Source organism: Nymphalis io, chromosome 10, assembly GCF_905147045.1.
Source record: "Nymphalis io chromosome 10, ilAglIoxx1.1, whole genome shotgun sequence".
In the NCBI taxonomy this organism is placed as follows: domain Eukaryota; kingdom Metazoa; phylum Arthropoda; class Insecta; order Lepidoptera; family Nymphalidae; genus Nymphalis; species Nymphalis io.
Genome location: NC_065897.1, coordinates 12,851,109 through 12,876,298, shown reverse-complemented (window position 1 = coordinate 12,876,298; position 25,190 = coordinate 12,851,109). Strand labels below are relative to the sequence as shown.

Here is a 25,190-nt window from a genome sequence, read left to right as displayed (position 1 = left end):
TTTATGTGTGTGTGTTATGAGAATGTATTGTGGTTGTGTGCTCTTAAGTTTATAAATCATGCATGCAATTTCCTCTCCTTTTTTTAGGCGAAAAAATACAACTTTTAAAGAAATTCAAGACCGGTGGTGATGGTATAAAAAATAACTTATAATAACCTACTTTGGAAAGGTATTTTTCGTTTTTGTCCGTATTTAATTTTGAAGTTTTTTAATAGATAAAACGTTTATTGTATATTGTTATCACAAATTTATTTAAGATAAGTATAATGTATCATTCATAGTTGTTCATCTGAGATCGTCGTGTGAAACAATTTATTTCAAGATATACTTTTATTAGTTATTCTGTTATGCAATACAATAACCTTTAATACGTACGTAGTTGAACTTGTCGGTGATCTAGAAGATGCAATTTATTATCGATAGAAACATACTACAATAAGTCACGCTCTAAGGACTCATGTAGACCTTTTGACGTGAAATTTCAAATATCATAATATGTTAATGTTGTGAAAGCGTTATTAATGTGTTCAGAGAAAAAATATGGTTGTGATAAAAAATGAACAAAGAAGAACTTTTTGAGAGCAACTTACAATGACTGATTTTCTAATCACGGTAATTAAAAAATTAATAAATCATGCAATTTATTAAGAATACCTAAGCGATGTAAGGTCACGTCGCTAGTTAAAATTTAAAGTAAAAAAAAAGATATAAAGAGAACCGCAACAATAGCTTGATTAGATAAACCAATACCCCAGAGTCCTTGAAATGTCACCAATTTGCTTATTCGCGACAATCAAGCCGTCACTTGGCAATTGAACGATTACCGACGATTGTCCGAGGCAGGTGGCATCCTGTTGGACGGGAGTCGTGTCGCTATGATCCGCCGAGTGTAGACCAAACACGTGTGCTGTAAGACATGAAAATGTTCTCGATAATTCTGCTCGTCGTTACAGGTACTTTTTTAATTATATTTTGCTTTTTGTTGTTAACAATAACCTCAACATGAGTTGATTTGAAAAGAAAACATCAAATTATACAAGATGACAGATCTTTTACCGGCTTTCTAGTATTGCGTCCAGGGTACTTTGCCTAGCTGTGCATCAAAGTGGTGCAACTTTTTTCTTAACTTGTGATGGCTTGAATTAAACTGAAATTATATTCCAAGCAACACAATGATAAATTCGCAGTTCCCGGTTCACCTTTACCACTTCTCATAATTTGATGTCTGGTACTGTTTTGTTATATTTGTGATCACCTGTTCATGTGCTTCCCCTTCCTTCTTAAGTCCACGCGAGCTGGTTCTCGATGTCACCGCCTAACTGTGACATCAATTCCATCGCGAACAAAGAAATTTGGCAACTCCTTTCTTTGTCGCACTTCCAAAAAATGGAATTCCTTACCAGCTTACGTGTTCCCCTCCTCTTACAACCCGGGTTCCTTCAAACGAGGCGTGAAGAGGCATCTTGCGGGCCGGCAAGGCGAAGGCGGCTAGTGCAGAACGTTTTTCCCGTCTGTACTGGCCGTCGTCGCGTTTGGACTCTACTACCACTTACCATCAGGTGGAGTAGAGTCATTTGCCCTCCCGGCGAATATAAAAAAAAAAAGAAAAAAAAAAGTGCTTAAAACGAAGCCCAATGCTGTGAATGTCCCACAGCTGGGCTTAGGCTTCCTCTCCCTATACAAATATTTGAAGCTTATTGCACAAGGCTACTTACTCCGTTGCGACATATGTGACACAATTTCAGAGAAATTATACACATACATATTTTCACGATATTTTCTTTCGCCGCCGAGTACGAGATGAATCATAAATATATGAAGATTCAGTGTTGTATGCCTGGGTTTTAGAACGCATTCCTCGGTTGAGAATCACTTAGCACTGGGCCATCTCATGTGCATGTGCATCGATTTAATTATTTACTTTCTAAAATAAATATATCGCAAGCGCCTTTGTATGCGTAGACTTTACGTTTTGCTTTTTCTTAATTGAAATGATTGTAAATTAACTTCTTATCATGGTTGGTTTGCCATGAACGAACTATGCAGGTTTGTTTACAATACTTGGTGGTAAGGCTTTGAGTAAGCCCGTCTGGCTCCCACTCATCCTCCACGCAGCAATATTTAGTACTATTGTGTTTGGTTTGGAGTGTGAGTGAGCCAGTGTGTCTATAGTAATGAGGGACACAACATTTTATTTTCCAAGGTTGATGGCGCATTGGCGATACAAGGAATGGTTTTTCCTACACAAGGAATTCCTACATCGTAAATACCTATACATGGGGACTTATGACCAGGCACATTAGCCAAACCAGCTACCAATTTCATAAAAAAAAGTTTTCTAAGATCTTACCGGTCTTTCTCAGTTTAGATATATATTTTGCGAAACACGTAAACATTAAACCTAGCGCCGCATGTATGTTTACATTAATTTCAAGTATCGAACAGATATCGGTAACCGAAAGCCGTAAGCTCCTCTAAAACTAAAACCGAGTCAGTACAGTTACAACTTCCGGATGATCTCATTTTCGAAACATTTGCAGATCGGAGCGATAAAATTGTTTCTTGGAAATAAAGTATTTCGCAATTTGAAGACGCAATTTTGCGTATTATATATAATATTTCTAGGCTGATACTTTTCTTCTTGGCAAACTCCATTCTAGACATTGTCCTATAAGCCATATTTGTTTTTTTCGAAGAGGTTTTTAAACATGAATGACAGGTGACAACAAAAATTAAAAAATAATAATTAATCGATTTTAGTAGTTGTCATAGCTAAACCATTGAACCATTATTATATTTATTGATTATGTAGAATGTTATTATCTACTCCCTGTAGCCAGTGGTCCAGTGGCTAGAACGCGCGAATCTTAACTGAAGATTGAAGGCTCAAAACCACGCGAGCACCACTATATTTTTACGTGCTTAATTGTATTCATAACTCATTTCGTGCTCGCTGACATGAGGAAACCTACATGTGTCGAATGAATACATGTATATACCCCCACTCTCCTCGAAGAAGCGTGGTGGAGTAAGCTCCAAGCTTTCTCCTCAGAAGAGAGAAAAGGCCCAGAAAAGAGATATTTAAAGGCTGTTACTTTTTAGTAGTAGCTGGTACAAGCTACTATATTATATGTTTATTTTATATACTTAATTAATCCATAGATATATAATGAATAATTTTATAAAGGAAATTTTTAATTTTAAATTATGTAACTGCACTGCATAAGGGTTAATAAATAGAGCAGCTTAACCTTGAATGTTGTAACGTGTAGCCAGGATGTTACGAAAGTCATGTTCGAGAAATCCGAAATAATGCGAATGTGCCAAAGCAAATGCGAATGTTCATAAGGCAAACTAAATTAGGCATTTGGATGACAGGCTTGCAATATTTTTTTACAATTGTAATAGCTAGGCTGGCTAGTGGCCACCTGATGATAAAAGTCACCTATTAGAAATATTAATCACAAATCGCATAGCCAATGCACCACCAATCTTAGGAACTATGATGTTATGTCCATTGTACCTTTTGTTACACTGGCTTACTCACCCTTCAAACCGGTACACAAAAATAATAAGTATTGCTACTTGGCGGTAGAGCATATAATAATAATAATATCTTGGGAAATTATTCACACACGGCCATCTGATCCCAAGCTGTGCAAAGGTTGTACTATGGAAACCAGACAACTGATATACTATATATACTACTTTTCTTTTGTAAATACATGTATAGATAAGTACAACCAGACTCAGGACAAACAGACATGTTCATGCACACAGATGTCTGTCCTGGGTGAAAATCGAAACCACAACCTTCGGCGTGAAGGGCAAGTGTCTACCAACAACGCCAACTAGCCCGTCATATAATGATTGTGTGGTATATACCTAGAAGTGCATGCACAAAGTCCCTTGCGTATTTAGTAATAAACTAAAGTGTATGTGAATAATAACCACTATATATGTCACTGTAATTATTTAATGGAAAATTACGAAATTCTATTCGAGTGTAAAAACTGTTCTGGCAAAATTCCCTTCGTATTTCTCTTTTGATTCGTTGAGACTTACGGTGATTTTTTTATCTTTTTTTATATAGAATAGGAAGGCGGACGAGCATATGGGCCACCTGATGGTAAGTGGTCACCAACGTCCATAGACATTGGCATTGTAAGAAATGTTAATCATCGCTTACATCACCAATGCGCCACCAACCTTGGGAACTAAGATGTTATGTCCCTTGTGCCTGTAATTACACTGGCTCACTAACCCTTCAAACCGGAACACAACAATACCGAGTACTGCTGCTTCTTTTTTTGTGTTAGGTTTCCAGTAGATAAGACTTGTAAAACGTATTAACTTTCGCATTCGTAGTATTAGTAAGTATGTTAAAGATATACTTAATGGAAACAGACAGATTGAAATGTGATCCTAAATCTAAATGATTCAAGTCAATTAAAACGCTTATTGGTCAATTAATGTATGTATAAGACAAAAACATCGACCTATTTACACGTACTCATTAAAACCTACATTTCGTCTTCAAAGTGAATTTAGTATCAGCGATCTTAATAAAAAAATCAAGCGCTATTTACTCGCCTCAATCTAGATTGGCAACTCTTCCTTTCGTCTAGAAATAAAAATAATTACAGTTAACTAGTAGAGGCACGTGACCTCGCTCTCCCCTCTTTGTTAGATGATAACAATTCTAATCAAGATTAAACTTACAAAATGCGCAGTATATTTTTCAATTATAAAGCGATTATAAAATAATTACAGAATCTTAAAATAACTTCCATTTAATAAGTTTTCGTGGTTAGACTCTTTTTTTTATTAAAACTTTTGCGCAATCAAAGAACATTAATATGTACAGCCTGTGAATGTCCCACTGCCGGGCTAAGGCCTCCTTTTTTTTAAGGAGTATGTTGTCCACCACGCTGCTCAAATGAGGGTTGCTCGATACACATGTGACAGATGTTTTTGTAAACGTATCATTTACTACATTTTATTTATGTACTTATATTTTGTTGACTCATGTATTAAAATTATTAATATTTTATAATAGTTTATGTACATATAATATGTCATAAGAGCAGACGCTCAGAGCTTAGAACGCTGGATTCTAAACCGACGATCGCGGGTTCAACACTGAATTTTCATTTGCTTAATTTGTGTTTGTAATTCGTCTCGTGCTTCACGATGAAGGAAACATCGTAAGGAAGCCTGCATGTGTCTAATTTCACTGAAATTCGGCCACATGTGTATTCCAAAAACACACATTGAGCGGCGTGGTGGAATAAGCTCTAAACCTTCTCCTCAAGAAGGGAGAGGAGGCCTTAGCCCAGCTGTGGGATATTCAAAGACTGTTACTGTAAACAGACACCTTCGCATTTATAATATTAGTATTGATACCAAAGTGTTTAAATAATTATTGTTTTATTTTCGTATTAAATATTAAAATATCTGTATAATTGTTGTATTTTTTAAATATTTGCATGTTATTGTCTTTATTTTTTTTGTTTACATTTCTAATATTATTATTCACCGAGAATGCACACCTATTGTTATTTAAAAAAAAGTTAATTTTTCAGATTCGGATATATTAAATTGAAAAACTATCTATAAGGGTATAATTTAACTTCTAAATATATAAATAAAGTATAATAATAAACGCTCAACAAATGAAACGACTAGCGCCCCAAGCGACAGCTTTAAGCACTACTATCAAACATACATTATTTCTAATTCCTATATAATCTGTAGCATGTTTATACTCAGTACACTCGCTCAGCATACGATATGACTTTCAACGTCAAAATACAATAGACAAAATACCTATTTAGTTTCACAATTATATATAAATTTAAACAACATTAAATATATATTTACTCTTGACACTATCAAACAATTTAATCATGTAAGTACGCTTTAATAAATCACATTGGCTTTTCTTTTTCATCAATTTATAATAATAAAGTTTTAACAACATGATATCAGCTGATTCATGTCCGACATGAGTAACACAATGACGTAGGTATCCAATATGGCGTATCGTGTCAAGTGTGAGCTGTGACTTGATTTAATAATGTTGCCAGTAAAAAAATATTCTATGTTATAATAAAAATGAGTGTAAAGTAAATGCAAGCTTATAATCTCTTTTTAATTTCCTTTTTTAGCTTCCTTAGCATTTGGTGAAGAAGAAGCTATGAGGAATTTGACTACAGTAACATGGGCTCACGCAGTGAACAACAAAACATACCTGGAAGCAGCTTTAGCAAGTAAGTATAAATATTTGATTTTATAAATTACTTTATTTTTTTATTTATAACAATATACATAATTATTACTTATCTTTTTTTGTGATTGATAGTAATAATATTTAATTAAGCAAAATTATGAAAAAAAGTTACCTTTGCCCGATTAAAATAAATATGTATTATGATAAAAAAAAATGTTTCAATAAATTCGTAAAACAATACAAAATTATATTTTGTGAATTATATCCAGCATTTAATTGAAACCCTTTTTAATTATATCTTTGTTTTATATCTTGAAATGCCGAGATGGCCCAGTGGTAAAAACGCGTGAATTTTAACCGATGATTGTGGGTTCAACCCCGGGCAAGCACCATTGAATTTTCATGTGCTTAATTTGTGATTATAATTCATCTCGTGCTTTACGGTGAAGGAAAACATCATGAGGAATCCTGCATCTGTCTAATTTCACTAAAATTCTGCCACATGTGTATTCCACCAACCCGCATTGGAGCAGCGTGGTGAAATAAGCTCCAAACCTTCTCCTCAAAAAGGGAGAGAAGGCCTTAGCCCAGCAGTGGGACATTCACAGGCTGTTACGAAAAAAAATATCTTGAAAGCTATTATTTAAACGTGGTTTATTTATGTTTACCATTAAATTTAAATTTTAGAAATAAGAACGCCTGTTTTCATTTTTATTATAACAATAGTATTCATTACATTTAATAATTCTTAAAAAAGTTTTAAAGTGTATGTCTTTAACGAAATACCGGCTCGATGTGTGTGGTTTTAACTTGAGTAACAATAAAAAGACAAACAGCCGGACGGACGGATTCCGAAGCTAGTTCTACGAATCACTTTAATTAGTGTTGCTATATAACTAAGTCTTTATTACGTAAATAATATGGAATTCCATATTAACTTTTATATACTTGTAATAATAGGTCCGTTGTAACGACTGAGGATTATATATTTTTATTGTTGCTTTAATTACAATTTTATTTTTTTATTTTTGATTGAGGTATGTTATGTATCTTGGTATTGTTGTGTTCCGGTTTGAAGAGTGAGTGAGCTAGTGTAATTACAGGCACAAGGGACATAACATCTTAGTTCCCAAGGTTGGTGGCGCATTGGTGATGTAAGCGATGGTTAACATTTCTTACAATGCCAATGTCTAAGGGCGTTTGGTGACCACTTACCATCAGGTGGCCCAGATGCTCGTCCGCCTTCCTATTCTATAAAAAAAATAATAATAATAGATTATCATAACAAATATGTTAAAATAAGATATATATTTTTTCAAAACTTACATGATTCCGACTGACAGACACTGGTGGTAGAGCTTTGTGCAAGCTCAACTGGGTAGGTACCACCCACTCATCAGATATTCTCCTCCAATGCGGGTTGGTGGACGTACATATGTTAGAATTTCATATACTGAAATTAGACATATGCAGGTTTTCTCACGATATTTTTCTTAACCACCGAGAACAAGATGAATTATAAAATTCAGTTGTACTTGCCTGGGTTTGAACCGATCAGCGGTTAATGATAAGATTAAAATGGGTGGATATCGATGGCATAGCTCTATTATATAAAGATTTTCAGCTGTACTAATTTTTTTCGAAAATATATATTTTGTATCTGGCACCCAGTTTGTAACGATAAAATCGTCAGTAAATTTGAATATTAATGAATTACAAAATTGGACATTTTAGCTATATAATTGAAATACGCCATTCCATAATTTGACGAACCGGTTGGCGTGGTTGGTAGAACACTTGCCTTTCACGCCGAAGGTTGTGGGTTCGATTCCCACCCAGGACAGACATTTGTGTGCATGAACATGTCTGTTTGTCCTGAGTCTGGGTGTAATTATCTATATAAGTATGTATTTACAAAAGAAAAATAGTATGTAGTATATCAGTTGTCTGGTTTCCATAGCACAAGCTTTGTACAAGCTTAATTTGGGATCAGATGGCCGTGTGTGAAAAATGTCCCAGGATATTATTATTATTATTATAATTATTGGTTTGGATCCTCGAAACATTCCGAACTAAAATCCTTTTACGGTGCTAAAGTTAAAGTTAAGTTGCTATATTTAAGGGTAGTTCATTATAATTCTTACTAATATTATCAATAAGAAAGTGAATTTGTTTATTACGCTTTCACAACTTAACTACGTAACCGATCACCTGAAATTTTGGATATACTTTGCCGGGGGTACAAAAAAAAAGAACATAGGTTACCTAATACCTGCACCGTCCCCACAGTGGGTGAAACTGTGGGGTTAAATATTATTGGTATAAAGGGTAAAAATAATATGATTCAATTGTATTTTAAGGTGAAGTATCGATGCTAGAAGCGGACATCGTCGTTGGTCATGTGAATGGCAAGGACGGTCCGCCGCTACCCGTTATGGCGCACCCCCCAGCAACAACCTCCGACCTGAGCCTAGCTGATTTCCTCACGGGCGTCGCTCAGTACAACAACGTGAATGCGAAGCAGAAAGGCGTTAAATTAGATTTTAAAAGCATTGAAGCTTTTGAGAAATCGCAAGAAATAATAGCGCCGTTCAGCAAACCAGAGGTAAGATTATATACCTATATATACAAGTAAGTGTTTTTGTCAACATATGATGGAGTATCATAACATTCTATTAAATATTTTAACTACGTAATTATGTCTTAGCTTAAATTTAAATATTCGTTCAAACTTTATTATGCATCACGGCGTATGATTCACTACACGTTTTATCGTGATCAATCGAATCGATAACATTGAGAAACTATCAATAATGCCTAACTTAAGGGCGTGTTTGACAGAATATCGGAACACGCAAATTTTAAGTATACGGGCGATAACGAACGACGAATACTTGCCTTCCTAAAATAAAAATAATAAAGAGCAGTTACGTAACACACTCGGTCGTGAAGTATTGTTGAAATTTAATTTCGTTTCGCTATATATTATTTATTATATAATAGTCATAATCCAATAAATAAATGTATACCTAAGAGTAATTCAATGAAAATTATATAAATGAAGGAAAAATATATAGCACTAAAATAGTTAAATTCATCGAGTTATTATAAATTAAAATATCAAATATAATAATTTGTATTTTTAGTACGGTTTTTATTTAATTTTAGTTATTTAAATTTATTACTTAATGTATGAAGTTGATTAGTTTTCGTTCATTAATTATCATTTTCAACTTGTAATGTTTTTAATTTGTATTTTACTTTTTATAATATTTTAGGTAGTTATATAAGTACATAGACATATAAACAGTATAATATGAAATGTATTCCTTGTTTGAGAATAAAAAAAAATTAATAAATAATACACACTATAGCTAAAGTCGGTTGAACTTTTACACTTATTTCGCATTCGTCAAATATCCGGAGTGCTATAAGGAACTTCCTTCTAAAATTATAATAATAATAAGAGCAAGTCTTAACTGCTAAGAGATATAAATAAAAATATGTATTATAATAGAAATGTCAACATCACAACTCATAATTCTAGTAGCTTGTTATCTTAATTATGTTTCAACTTGTAAATTATTCATGACTCATCAAAATAAATAAGCCAGTTAGGCTCTAATTGCTTTGAACACATTTAGGCAATTAAAATCAGCTCAAAGTTACAAAGATGACATGACATTGAGGAAGTCATTGCAAGGAAAAATGAACCTAATTGCTTTTAATATAAGCAATAGAGGAGCCCTTCCTTATTAATTGTAATAAATAATAGACATTTTGTTATTGTATTAAAGTGTATTTTTGACTGAATCATCTTTTTATAAATAAATTGTGACGAAACGTGTGAATTGTGCATTTCAAACGGCTCCCCGTGTGCTGGCTTCATATATTTATTACTGTCAATAAAAACGGGAGTCGGACGTAGACACAAAGACCCAGTTTTTTATCGTTCGTTCTCAATTATATTTTTTTAGTGACGGAATTAGATGCATCTTGGAAAAATATTTTTTCGTTAATTTAGTATATGGAACAATGAAGACGTGCTTATTTATTTTAAAATAAATACGTGTATCAACGTAATATATTTTGCGTGGGCTATATACGTAGCAATTGCCGCTTCTGTCAATCGTAAAAAATACTTTTTTTTAAAGCAGAAATTAATAAAATGGCGTACTATTAAGCTTTTATTGATTTCCTACTGACTTCACTGCTTAAGCTTTCAGACTCCAGACTGTAACTGAGGCTTTCTCGAGAAAATCAAATAACTTTTTCTTGGCTCGGCTAGAGCTTGAACTCAGGACCCCGAAGTCTACGTCAAAGTGAAAGCCTTTTAAGTGTTTCACTAGTCTTTTTTTTAACGCAGTGGAAAATCTTTAAAAATTTACTGGGGTTTTTGAAAAGGGACCGGGTTATATGGGTTTGTTGCACACTAAATCCACTGCGTTAGACGTCTTCGGCGCGGATCAGAGAGACTATGATTCACTATAAATATAATAAATAAGGCCACGCGGGTACATCCCGGCTGCCATTCTCCTCTGGGCCGTCTGAAAAAGGACATGTGAGGCCCCCACGTCACGCATCCACGGCCCAGGGTCGCGCCCTATCTTTTGAGAACGGGCGTTGGGTCTGATCCACTAGTCTAGACTAACTAAGCAAACGTTAATATTATTTTTAAATAAAACTTTGGTCCACAACTGTCTCCGTGAGATCACTCACACAGTTATTCTACCATTAACCGCAACACTTTGAATGGTGAGTGATTCAGTGTAATGCCTAGCCGCGGCTCATCGACATTTCTTCCAATGCCAACATCTAACGAAAAGGGCCACCTCTCATTACTCGTTAGACATTACTCGAGTAACTCATTTACTCGATAGCCTTTCTAAAATAAGTGAAATAACTAAGAGTACATATTCCGGTTTCACTTCACATTATTTATCAGGGAATGCTCACAAACTTTTGCAGAAGTAAGTGGCCATCATTTATGCGTGTTACGCTTGATATTCATTAAAATATTTATTAAATATATATAACGCTTTATTGATTTATAATATATTAAATGCAAACGGTAATACATACACGTGTTTGAACGTGATTAAACGTTTTTATAATATAAAATAGGTAACATTCCCACTCTGGCTGAACGCTGACATCCTCCCTGGCCCAGTCAAAGCAACAACTAAGCCAGTGGATCCAACCAAATTTATCCATCTGGCTGCAAAGCATCCCCGGGCCGTTTTGTCAATCGGATGGACAACGAATTACGGTGGCAACATCACGGAGGGCGAGTACAGTCGCGATGAAATCGGTGCAATGCTAAGACTGGTTAATGAACATAATATTAACCAAACAGTTTCGTTTCCGGTAAGTATAATTATAACGAAAAATGTTTTTGTATTACACACATGAACATCTAAGTATGATCAACTTTAAACATTTTCGCAACCACAATCAAATTTTCACACACATACACACACACAATGCTTAATATTGTTATGTTTCGGTGTAAAGGTTGAGTGAGCCAGTGTAACAACAGGCATTAATGACATAACATCTTAGATCACAAGCTTGATGGTGCATTGATTATATAAGGAATGTTTAATATTTCCTACAGTGACGGTCTAGTTGCGGTGTTGACCACTTACCATCAGGTGGCCTAGTTGCTAGTCTGTCTACACATTTTAAATAAAAAATGAATACGAAAAAGCTTGTATCATAATTTGCTTAAAATATTTTCTTAATAATGATTACCAGGTCCGTGCTGGTCTAGCCTCCAACAGTCAACCAGTTCTATTAGATCTCGTGCGAGAGACGGCATCTCTCAACTCATCTATCACGGTGTGGTCCAGCGAGGGTGATAACGTGGCGGTGGAACGCCTGCGGGCCCTCATCCTAACCGTGGGCCTGGAGAAGACTTACCTCGACGTACCCCACGAGCTAGCCGCTAAACTACACCTTCCACCTCCCAATACTAATGCTAAGCATTAAATATATGCTTTCAATATTATTTATGGTCTCTTGAGGGTCTTGTATTTTTAATTTATAAATATTATTAAATCTTTTTGTGCTTATTATTTCAATAGCGAGATTTATTTTATTTTCTATCCTGATATTTTAAGCCTGTAAGTCCCTCTGCTGGGAAAAGCTCTCCTCTTAAGGAGAACGGGCTGACTTATGTCACGCTGCAGAATTTGACACATGAAATTTGTAACTCACGATGTTTTCCTTAACCGCCGAGCACGAGGTGAATCGTAAAGATAAATTAATTACACATGAAAAAGCTTTAGTGCTTTGAATTTTACAGCTCAAGCGGTTTTCAGTTCAATAGGTTGTTTTATTATTCCTCACTTTTAAATAAGTACATTATAGAATATAAAAATGAAATATTTATAAATAGTTATAATTTTATATTCTAAAATAAAACGGTCCAAAAATAATGAACAATCATATGGAGGTAGAAAATTAATTTAAAAATATATAATTGTATAAATAAGAAAGAAAACTTTGAAAGTCTGCTGTAAGTTAGTGCTTAGTGAATGGAGAAATCAGCAGTGCAGCAGTGCTATTCTGTAGGATTTCACTTCATTACTAAGGTTCAGGTTTCTTATAGGTAAGCGTGCTACATCCTAAACCGTGTCAATGCTTAACATCAGGCAAGTCAACGGTCAAACGCTGGCCTATTAATTATAAAAAAAAAACACGAAATATTGACAAACGTTCTTGAAATGTTATAATTAACTATATTATAATATTATGGTCAATATCGTATATAACTTTTTGACATGTCACTACCGATTTCTGCTGCGAGTTTGCTCTTACAGTTCTGCAAGAACTCATTTCGCAACTCACTCATTTAAGTTGAAAATCAATGGACGATTTAAACAACACATAAACATAGCTTATTTTGATGCGTTTCCTTTAGATTGGTTAGTTTCTTAGTTCTCATATTTCTTTTTGTTATCGCGTACTGCGGTCAGTTTCGAGTCGTACGTACATAAAAGCTTTACAGCTTAAAATCATAATATATTATGTACGTCGTGTGGTGTTACTTTAATGCCGCGGTTAGTTTCATTAGCATTCCAATAAATATAACAGCTGAGTCTACGATCAATGACAATTGCTTGAACGATTCCGACGTCACGTGGACGCCATATGTTCCCGGGTCGACATACTTTCTACCAACTTTCTCCTCCACTTGACTAGACTTTAAACATTTTATAAATAAGGTTCAAAATCGCTTGTCTATTTTAAATTTAAAATTGTATCATTCGTCCCGGCAGACAAGGCGTTTTGTTTAGATTCCCACTTATATTTGTTTTCTAATAATTTAATGAGAAAAATGATGACCAAATGATTTCAAGGTTTCAAGAAAAACACGAATTAATCATTGGCAACATGACGGTAGCGATTTTTTTGCATATAATCAATCTTGTCGAATGTTACTGGAGGTATATAGTTCAGATATTTTGATCTTCTTTAAATATTATAAAACAAAGTCGCTCACGACTGTCTCTTTAAACTTACTTCTTAACTACACTTCCAAAGCTATTTTCGACATTTTGGTGTTTATTTATTCAAAATTAGATCTTGGGATATGAGTAAATTCACATTAAATGTAATCAAAGCAGATATTTAATGTATTTGCTTAACAAGTCGTTAAAATATGGTTTTATGAACTTACATCCGTAACTCCGTAACAGCCTGTGAATGTCCCACTGCTGGGCTAAAGGCCTCCTCTCCTCTTTTTTGAGGAGAAGGTTTTGGAGCTTATTCCACCACGCTGCTCCAATGCGGGTTGGTAGAATTCACATGTGGCAGAATTTCAGTGAAATTAGACACATACAGGTTTCCTCACGATGTTTTCCTTCACCGTGAACTTGAACTTACATAGGCTCCTCTAACTAAAGCATGAGATATACATAAAATGAATTATATACTCAAATCAAAATATACTTCATTCGAGTAAGTTTACCAGAACAAACTTTTAAGTAAAAAATTTAGACACTAAGTTTATACTTTGCCATCAGGAGCTTTGAAATTTGCTACTAGTCTTAAAGATATTAAAAAAGCCGAGATGGCCCAGTGGTAAGAACGCGTAAATCTTAATCGATGATCGTGGGTTTAAACCCGGGCAAGCACCTTACATGTGCTTAATTTGTGATTATAATTCATCTCGTGCTTTACGGTGAAGGAAAACATCGTGAGGAAACCTGCATGTGTTCTTAAAAAGCGAGAGGAGGCCTTAGTCCAGCAGTGGGACATTCACAGACTGTAACTTTACCTAAAGATATTAGACATAATATTAAACAGTTTCAAATGTAAATAAAACGTAACCAAAAAAAAAATACAATCGCTCAGTTTCTTTCACCCGTTCTTCTCGGGTCTGAGGTGTTTTTTCCAAATCGTTAGTAGATTTTTAACAAGCAATAACTAAGTGTAATGCTTCTATTTAATAAAGGTTTTGACGTAACTATGACTTGATTTAAAGTTGTATTATTACCAGCAACTGGTGGTAGGGCTTTGTGCAAGCTCGTCTGGGTAGGTACCACCCACTTATCAGATATTCTACCGCAAAACAGCAATACTTGATATTGTATTGTTCCGGTTTGAAGGGTGAGTGAGCCAGTGTAATTACAGGCACAAGGGACATAAAATCTTAGTTCCCAAGGTTGGTGGCGCATTGGCTATAAGCGATGGTTGACATTTCTTACAATGCCAATGTCTAAGGGCGTTTGGTGACCACTTACCATCAGGTGGCCCATATGCTCGTCCACTTTCCTATTCTATAAAAAAAAAAGCAAAGGTATGGCCGTAACTTTACATATGAAAGTGTATTTGTGCTGTGTCCGCACTTAATAATATAATACTCGGAAGAAATCGTGATACAATTAGAACTATCGTATTGGTTGCAATTTCTATTAGACATTAACACTGGAGTTATTGTAACCGTCAATCAAAGCTTGTATTTATTGCTTTTTATAAGTAAATATATACAATGAGGTCGCGTATGTTCGGTACTTAACGTTTTAATGAGACCAGTATTCAATTCTATCTGTATGCCGGTTTTGATAGTAAAAATTAAAACTCAACTGCTGGATAAAGGGAAAACAGTCCTTTGTCCAGCTATTGGACTTTGAGAAGAATTTTATAGTATAGTAACATCCTGTAAATGTCTCCTCTCCCTTTTTGAGGAAAAGGTTTGGAGCTTATTCCACCACGCTGCTCCAATGCGGGTTGGTGGAATACAAATGTGGCAGAATTTCAGTTAAATTAGATACATGCAGTTTCCTCACGTTGTTTTCCTTCACCGTAAAACACGAGATGAATTATAATCACAAATTAAGCACATGAAAATTCAGTGGTGCTTGCCCGGGTTTGAACCCACGATCATCTCGGTATTTTCGACTTTGAGATGGTTTGAAGCTTATCTGAGCCAACGTTATACCATGCCTGACTACGTATTGGTTTAACGGCACATACACACGGCACAGAATTTTATCTGCCAAGTAAGTTTTCCCTCACCGTGTTTCACTCACGAGAAAAATTATTTAGTACTTGCTCGAATATTAACTCGCGATTTCATTACAAATAACGTTTTCTATTAACTGACGTAGAGCAAGGTGTCATGTACGAAGACCTCATAAGATGAGGGGGCAATATATAAAACAGATCATATTTCCACATTAGCAATTATACATGAATTTGTGTGCATGAACATGTCTGTTTGTCCTGAGTCTGGGTGTAATTATCTATATAAGTATGTATTTACAAAAGAAAAGTAGTATATGTAGTATATCAGTTGTGGTTTCCATAGCACAAGCTCTGCTTAATTTGGGATCAAATAGCCGTGTGTGAATAATGTCCCAGAATATTATTATTACTATCTACCATACAATATAGTATTTGTAGCTCAAAATCACGCATGAGTTTAAATATTCGCAAAATAAAAATTGAAACTTTGATGTTCATTTCTAAAGTTACAAATTTGTGACAAGAAAAAAATTTAACAAAGATTCCGCGTGCTGTGCCCGCTTTGTCATTTGTCAAACGTTACGTAATCAGTTGAATACATAAAAACGATTCGTCGGGCCGTCTGTCAATCAAACAAAATTAATTAGTCGACTTCAGAGCGGAGACGAAACATCTGGGCGGCTGAAAGTGTTACATAATCAAATTCTTGTTTTTGAAGACTAGTTTTCTCCCGCGACGTCTGCTACTTATTGATCGACTAAAGCTGAAGCGATTTATTTAATTGGTAATGTTGCTGCTTTGTGTAAAACAAATGTTGGAAATTTATTTTAAGCGATTCTCAGTATCAGCTCGAAAAGCTAGAAAAGCACGTAAAGCCGTCGATACTACATATGAACTGGTAGTGGGACTGTAAGAACTGTGTGTGCCTACACACATTTATACGTGTTATTTTGACACTGTACGTATGCAATCGAGCTCTGAGGCTAGCTTCGTCAAGTAATGAGCGGAGCAAGGCATGTCGACACACAGGCAATAGAGACAGACTCCGAATAGGCTAACGTAAGGGCTTTAGAGATAATTGTATTGTAAGGTTTTCATCTATTTCTAGATAAAAAGCCGAGATGGCAAAATGGTTAGGTTAGGTTAGGTTATATATGACATTTGATGAAAGTTTGGCAGATACTGATGGTTTTTAATATAATACCTACAGATGCTGTAGATGATGTAAGAGTATAGATGACTAGTACAAAACCGTTTTATCAATACATTGAAAACAATTATTTATTTAACTTTTTACAAATATAATTAAAAGAAAATCTTAATAGGATAGTGTTGTCGCATAATTACATTAAGTATTAAGTGTGGACAACACATAATGAAAGTTACAAGTAAACACAGATTTATTGAAACCACATACCATTTTTTTAATATTGTTTAATTTTTATTTTCTAAATGTATATTTAGTTCAAAAATTGGAAATTCATAATTATTTATTTGGGAAGTTGTAGATACATTTTTTATGTTATAATGGTTAACATATCACCGCAACAACTATAACATGGTATGCAAATGTCATTTATACATATATATCAATGCATTGAAAACAATTATTTATTTTACTTTAAAAAATATTTACAATATTAGACTAACTCAATCTAATTTATAGAAAATTATATTTTACAATGTCATAAAATTAATTTGAATTTATAAATAATATTTTAATATTTCAACAATATGACAACAAATTGAATTGCTTAAGAATTTAAGTATTAATTGTGCTACCTTATTCTTAATATTCTGTGATATTATTATCATCATCATATTCAGCCCACATTAATCCACTGCTGGACATAGGCCTCCTCACAGGCGCGCCAATTTTCCCGGTCCTGTGCTAATCGCATCCATTGACCACCCGCCATTTTTCTAAAATCGTCTGACCATCAGGCAGGTTCCCACTGGCCTTTTTGCTTCACTAGGCTACCACTCTGTTACGACTTTAGTCCACCTTCCGTCTTCCCGTCTTCCCAAGTGTCCGGCCCATCTTCACTTTAACCTCGTGATACGCTTCCCAATATCTTCGACTTTCGTCTTTCGTAGGATTTACGCGTTTGGTACGCGATCAACGACAGAGATGCCTAGCATAGCACGCTTCATAGCCCTTTTTGCCACTTTTATTTTGCGCATGCTATGGTTAGTAAGCGTCCATGTTTCGGCCCAGTAGGTGATAGGCAAGGTACATTGGTTAAACACCTTGGTCTTGAGGCATTGTGGAGCTTGGATGTCAACGTATCTTCGAGCTTTCCAAAAGCAGCCCACCCTAAGCCAATGCGTCGAAAGCATCTGGAGAGGACGGGGTGCACCCGTCCTCCCCAGAGGCTTTACCTCTTTTCATTTTGCTTAGAGCATGCTCTACTTCATCTGGTGTTATATGAGGTAATTCGCCTTTTTCGATTTGCTCTACTGGCGCTGCTCTAGGGTCCGTCGCATCTTGTATCGAATGCGGTGTTTTTGAGGCATATTTACATTTTACAGGGACCTGCCCTGTAAATCTCTTCGACCATCTTTATAATTTTTCTTGGATGGTTTTTGCAATAAATCCGGTGTTATAATCTCTTAAGTCATTACAGATTAAATTATTATAAAATGCGCTAATTAACCAATGATTTAGTTTTCGTTAAATTTTTCAGGCATGTTTGAATAAAAGTAGCTTAACCTTTTATAGTTACAGAAATAAAATAATTCGTTTTTCTTTAATATCCAGTGTTTTAACTCTTTTTTTAATCATTTAATAATTATCCAAAAATATAAAAATGTTCATGAATATATATATTATAAATAAAAAACGTACCTTTGCTTTATTTTTTTCTCTGTCGTGCGATGTTCTTTCCAGGAAACAAAGTCTAGAGACGTTTCTCTATATAGCGCCATTTGTTTTAAATATTTATGAGGTACTTTCGTTGTAGATGTCGCTTTCCGTCGAGCTAAGTTGAACAATATCTTACCGACTTTCCCATAATAAATTAAATGGTGACAACATAATAGTAACCCAAGTAAAGTACCGAGAGCTGGCGCTTATCTAGCGTACCGACCGCAATGGCGCAGCAGTGCTTTTCTGCAAGTTCACTGCATTACTCACCCGTGAAATCTTGAGCATAAACGTATGGTCATATCGTGTACTTAACATTTAATATGTATTATGGTCAATTTCGAATATCACTTTTCGATATTTCGCGACCATTTTAGGAGATGAGTTTCGATTTTGTTCTTAACAGCTCTACAGATAAGCATTTTACGCATTTTTTGTACATTATATTACGATAGTAGTGTCATGTAATCTAATATTTTTTTCCTAAAGATTTCTTAATTTACAATGAGAACATGAAATTCATCCTAGTTTTCCGGCGGTATCGAGCGAGGCAATTTCATCTGCTACGATTGACATTTTGTTCTTGGCATTATCAGGATCCAAGGTGTGACTTACCCTGAACAGTAAGTCATAGATTTAGTTATGCAATTATACTGCATAACTAAATCAATCACTTACTGTTCAATTCTGGAATTTGTTGTTAGTCGCGGCGCCTTCACGTCAATATTTTGATGTTTATTAAGGTACAAATTATTGGAGGAATGTGACACATAAAGATGGTATATGTATCCGAGACAGAGTTAGCAAGCTGAAGTCGATAGACTGGTAATCGATGGAAGAAAATTTCTTGAATACAGCACACTGCAACCTCAGAATTGGAGTGGCACCATTTAAAGGTGTCCTTTATCCAGTAGTGACACCTTCAAATGCTGATGGATACATAAGATTGATGGATTGAGAAGCAACCTATCTAACACAAATATATTTACTCAAATCGGACGGGTAGTTCCTGAGATTATTCACCAGGCTATTATAAGACATATTGACTGCCTCGTTGGTCTAGTGGCTTGGCCACAGACCCGGAGCTACTGGGTTCAATTCCCAGATCGGGCCAATAAAAAATTTTTGGGTCGTTGCTTTCGGTTTGAACGGTGAGTGAGCTGTTACTAAGGTTGGAGATGCATTGACGATGGATGTGGTGGATAATATTTCTAACAATGTCAATGGGCAATGGTGCCCACTAACCGTCAGGTAACTTTTGACAGTCTGCCAACCTAAAAAATACCTATACTAAAAGTATATTTTAACGTTAATTGAATATTAATTGTAAAGCTATTTTAAATAAATATGTAGCAGGCAAGAGTAAAAAAAAATATTGGTTACAAATAAGGTTTTTTATTGGACACCCATATAACCCATATATGTGTACGTGTAATTATCTTACCAGGTGTTTGTTTATAACAATATATCGAGGCAAAAACGTTTTAAATTGTCCGAAGGAATTTATTTTATCCAATGAAGCAGGTATGTTTTACAATTCGCAAGAAACGCATTACGTTCAGGGTGACCAAGATGAATTGAAAATTAGGATAAGAATAATTACTATTGTTAAATACAACCCGATTAAAAATAATATTTATGACAAAATCAAAGTGCAATGGAAATTAAACTATTTTTTCTGTCAAATATATTTCATTTTAATTCGCTGGAATCTGAATTCTGGAATCTATAAGATCATCTCCTCATCAACTTAACATGTTTGAGCTCATTGGATAAGTTATAGATGTATAAACTTTTTAGTTTTTTTTTTTGAGTTTGAGTTTTTATTTAAGTTATATTTTTTATCAATCGATTACATAATATAATTAATTGTAAGTAAGGTAAGTTGTACAAAGCCGGTCATATTGCTAAGAAGCGATCCTTTCTAACAATATTTGGACTTAGGACACGACGTTATCTGAGAGACAAACTTGTAACCATTTTATAGGTGCTCTCATTTGAAAGTTTAATTATGTTTAGATTAACACATAAATCTAGAATTTATGGGTGTAAGGTAATTATAACTAATATATAATATTTTAATGGGTTCACAGACGACTCAAAATATATTCCATCGTGCAGCATGAAACAACCCGATGTCGATACCGTAAGCGTATAGAAAATGTTTGCTTTGGATTTCCAACTAAATGTTATTTATAATATTATAAAACATTACGGTAGCAATTATGCTAATTATCGAGAAATGCTCGATATATTCCGTTGCTATGGTAATGTTGTTTCCATAGTGACAATACAGTGAAAGTTTTCGGCATAATTGGGACATTGAAAATGTTTATGGGCAGATGTGACCACCTACAACTGGGTTGCACTGGGTTACGCTCATTTGAAAGTTTATTGTTTTTTTTTCGTATTATTTGGTAACTCAGCCTATATACGCGTACGCACATATGGTCATGCATTTTCAATATCTTGTTTCACTTATATAGAGTCCAAATGACGATTTTAACTTCTATCTTCCTATTATATATTCTATCTTCTTATTATATACCATTCAATGCATAATTAACAATTTAACAAATGATATATTTTTTTCATTATATAAAAACTACTAAAATAATAGATGAGTTAAGACATACAAATCGCTATGAAAGATTTTTTATATATAAAAAAAATTGTGTCCCTTATAATTTTTTACCTAACCTAAATAAGAATGTGTGGGGTCCATACGTCCGGCAGTTTATCAAAAACAATTTGTCTTGTAAAGCTACTTATTATTCTATTAATATTAATTGTTACATTAACTTGTTAGTTGTTATATGTACTGTAATACCTTTTGACTGCCGCGTTGGTCTAGTGACTAGATGTAAGGCCGCTGGCCCAGAGATCCAGGGTTGAAATCCCAGGTCGGGCCATTAAAAAGTTATTGGGTTTTTCTGTCGAAAATTTTCAGTACCAGCCCGGAATCTGGAAGTTGGAAGTGTGTACACTCCCGTGCCTCGGAAAGCACGTAAAGCCGTTGGTCCTACGCCTGTACTCTTTCCGTTCGTGTCGGATTGCCGTCCCATCGGATTATGAAAGTTAGGGAATAGAGAGTGCACCTGTGTCTGCGCACACACTTGTGCACTATAATATCTCCTGCGTAGTTGGCCAATCTCTCTTGAGATTGGCCGCCATGGCCGAAATCGGTCTGGAGGGTATTATTATTATAAGATATATAGATATATTGAACACATACATGTGCGATAAATTGTGTCGTACGCAGTTGCCAATTAGGCGAATGGCTGTTGTGCCAGGCCAATCAGCCTAAACATCAAGTAGTACCAAATATACACAATTGATTTGAAAAATATAAGAGATAAAAGAGTTGATTTGATCTAAATTTAAAAATAATTATTATTTACGGTTATACGGGTATTACGGTTGACATGGTTTGTAGATACTTGCCTTTCACACTGAAGGTTATTTGTTCGATTTCCACCCAGGACAGACATTTGTGCGCATGAACATGTCTGATTGTCTTGAGTCTAGGTGTAATTATTTATATAAGTATGTATTTACAAAAGAAAAGTAGTATACGTAGTATATAAGTTGTCTGGTTTCCATAGTACAAGCTCTGCTTAGTTTGAAGTTAATTTTCCAGGATGTTATATTAATATTAAATTAAATGAAAATCATTCATAATTTTTTAACGCATTTGCACATCAATAACTATTATAAATATCATTCTTTCAATTATATTTCACGCTAGTTAAGCAAAATTAAAAGGATCGTTTAAATACATGCCCTGGAAAAACCGGTGATGCATTTGGTGGTTAAAGTAATGTCTGTCATATGGTAACAATCATTATCATATGTTTTAATTAGTGTTTCAAAATTAATCAAAATATAAACGAGATAATACAAGAATTACTATGTGACATCAAAACGCAGTTGAGCAGTGTTCCAGAACATACTCTAAAGTATTCTTCTCAATTTTAATGCAGTATGATATAGTTTTGGTGTATTTAATAAATATACCTAAAATTGGTGAAAAAAGGGAGCTTTTAATTTTAAGAACCTACATGATTAATTCAAATTTGTTTTTAGCCTACTTAAGGCATGGATATACTTGAAAGGGCTTCATTTGAGTTATATATAAATATATATATATATATATATATATATATATATATATATATATATATATATATATATATAACTATATATATATATTATACATAGCATTTTCTCTTCTTTAAAATAAAAAATAATTACACTAAAAAACTTAAATTTGCAGTAATAATAGGTACCCTTTGAGCTTATTATTATTAGCTTTTTTTTCTTAAGCTACCTATCATAAGGTATTTAAACCTACATCGGAATATTAAGTAACACATTACTAAGTGAGGCTTCGGTTTATTTTTGCATAATGTATTTTTTAATGATTCTTATACGTTATCGGTAAGCGCATATCGCCATTCTCTGTCATCTAATAAATCAGTTCGCTACGAAATGTTATACTGAACGCGCCTGCGACAATTTTCTCTAGAAACACAGGGCATAAATGTGTGGTATATTTAATACGCCCAATCAACGTCAACGACGTATATCCATTTCTTGAATAGGAGACGATCTTTGATAAGAACAACAATAGGCATAATATGATATTATACTGTCAAAATCATTACTTGAGATTTATTATTAAATTACTTGTCAATATATCTAAATAATATAAATGTCAAAATGAAATACTAACAACCCAGAAGAGAAAATTACTTTTAAAAATAATACATAAATAAGTATTTGACTTTATAATTAAAAATACACAAATAACAAACAAAACAATCATTAATTACTTTAAATGCAAAGAAAACCAACTAAAAATGAAAATTCAAGTAATTGTATGTTCGAAGAAACTAAATTTCGCGCCAAAAGTGATATTATTTTTCTATGACGGGCGATGACGCACTTTTTTTTAAATATATTCCGGCACAAGGTACATACATACATTCGGTCGAAGATTGTTAAGAATGCTCCGAAATTAAGAAACTCCGAAGGCAGTTTTACAAGATTAACAGAAATCATGTATAACTTCCTCTACTCTAAACTACTGTTAATTAAGATATCACACTTCACAGAGTGAATCTAAATTAGAATTGTACAAACAATGCGAATTGAATTGAAGCTGTCACAGCACAGTAATGCTGGCCGTCTGAGGTCAAAGGGTATGTTTCTAGACAGGACCCAAGAATGTCTAGGCAATAAATACCTCGAGACTTAGCTCACGCGTCATATTAATATATGTCTAAATGGAGGCGCGTGTTTCTGTTTATTTAAGCAATTGTTTTTTGTAGACCGTTTGTGATAAACATAAGACATTTCCCGAGTTTGATCTTGATTCCTGATTTTGGTAAAATTGTGTGTGTATTTTATTTATAGTATAGATAGGCGGGCGAGAATTGGCCCACCTGGTGGTCACCAACGTCCATAATAGACATTATAAGAAATGTTAGCTATCGCTTACATCGCCAATGCGCCTCCAACCTTCGGAACTAAGATGTGCCTGTAATTACACTGACTCACTTACCACAAACCGGAACACAGCAATACCAAGTATTTTGTGGGTGGTACCTGCCCAGACGAGCTTGCACAAAGCCCTACCACCAGTGTTTGTGGTGTTGTAATACACACAGTGACTAAGCCCGAAATATACTAGTTTGCGCTTGCTACCTAATTACCTCGCGAAAGTAGCGTTAGAAGTATTATTTTCGTTATTATATTTTATTTTGTAGACCTTACTAATTCGTTCATAAATAAAATATATAGGGAAAAGTGAAAAATTACATCAAAAAAAACCATGAATATAGATAATAAATTTGCCGAGGAAAATTTGAATGTCTTAACAGTTGAGTAATGGAGAAAACGTTTACCTTATTGTATAGGAAAAATAGTTTCAGGGTAGAGAGAAGGAGGAAGAGAATATCAGAACGAATTATTATTAAAACAAATGATTTATCGAATGAAAGCGAGGATGATTACGAATTTTTTAATAAGTATAATATTAAGTTACCAGGTTCAGTTGTTTTTAATTTAATGAAAGTCACTGGTTTAAATTTAATCAGCCAAATATTACAAACAAACAAACGATATTACATGTCTTTATATACGTGGCATAATGTAGTTACTATGAATAATGCAAATTTTACGCATGTTAAAGCACGTTTCTTGGGAAAACAGTAAAGTGTATTTTAGAGGAAGCCGTTTAGAATGTAGGGCGTTTGTAAACACAGAATGTTAAAACCATCACAGATTATACAATGAAATACATTTTTATATGTCATTTACGTAATTTTTAAAATGAACAATCTTTAAATTTGTAGAAATAGTCTAGTTTGTTATTAAAAATAAATTATATTTAATCTTTTTATCTATATATCTGTTCAAGATTCATAGACATAAAAACTGTTTGGTAAAGTATTTACGGAGAAAGTATTAATACCGTCTTGTTGTATTTCACCGCAAGATTTACAACAATCGTCACTTTAAACTGGAACACTAGTCTAGTATTAATATTGGTTGTAGAAAGGATGAATTGATATATGTATATCTAGACTTATTTACACAGTTTCACACTGAAGA

The 25,190-nt window shown here is 34.1% G+C and overlaps 1 protein-coding gene across 1 annotated transcript; it reads left to right on the top strand.

The window, feature by feature from the left end:
• The first annotated feature begins 795 nt into the window (after positions 1–795).
• On the top strand, positions 796–12,315 carry LOC126771479 (protein FAM151A). The gene is made up of 5 exons (XM_050491377.1): positions 796–953; positions 6,171–6,272; positions 8,593–8,837; positions 11,357–11,599; positions 11,990–12,315. The coding sequence occupies exons 1-5, from the start codon at positions 917–919 to the stop codon at positions 12,221–12,223; spliced, it is 861 nt and encodes a 286-aa protein (XP_050347334.1). The 5' UTR covers positions 796–916; the 3' UTR covers positions 12,224–12,315.
• The last annotated feature ends 12,875 nt before the right edge of the window (positions 12,316–25,190 follow it).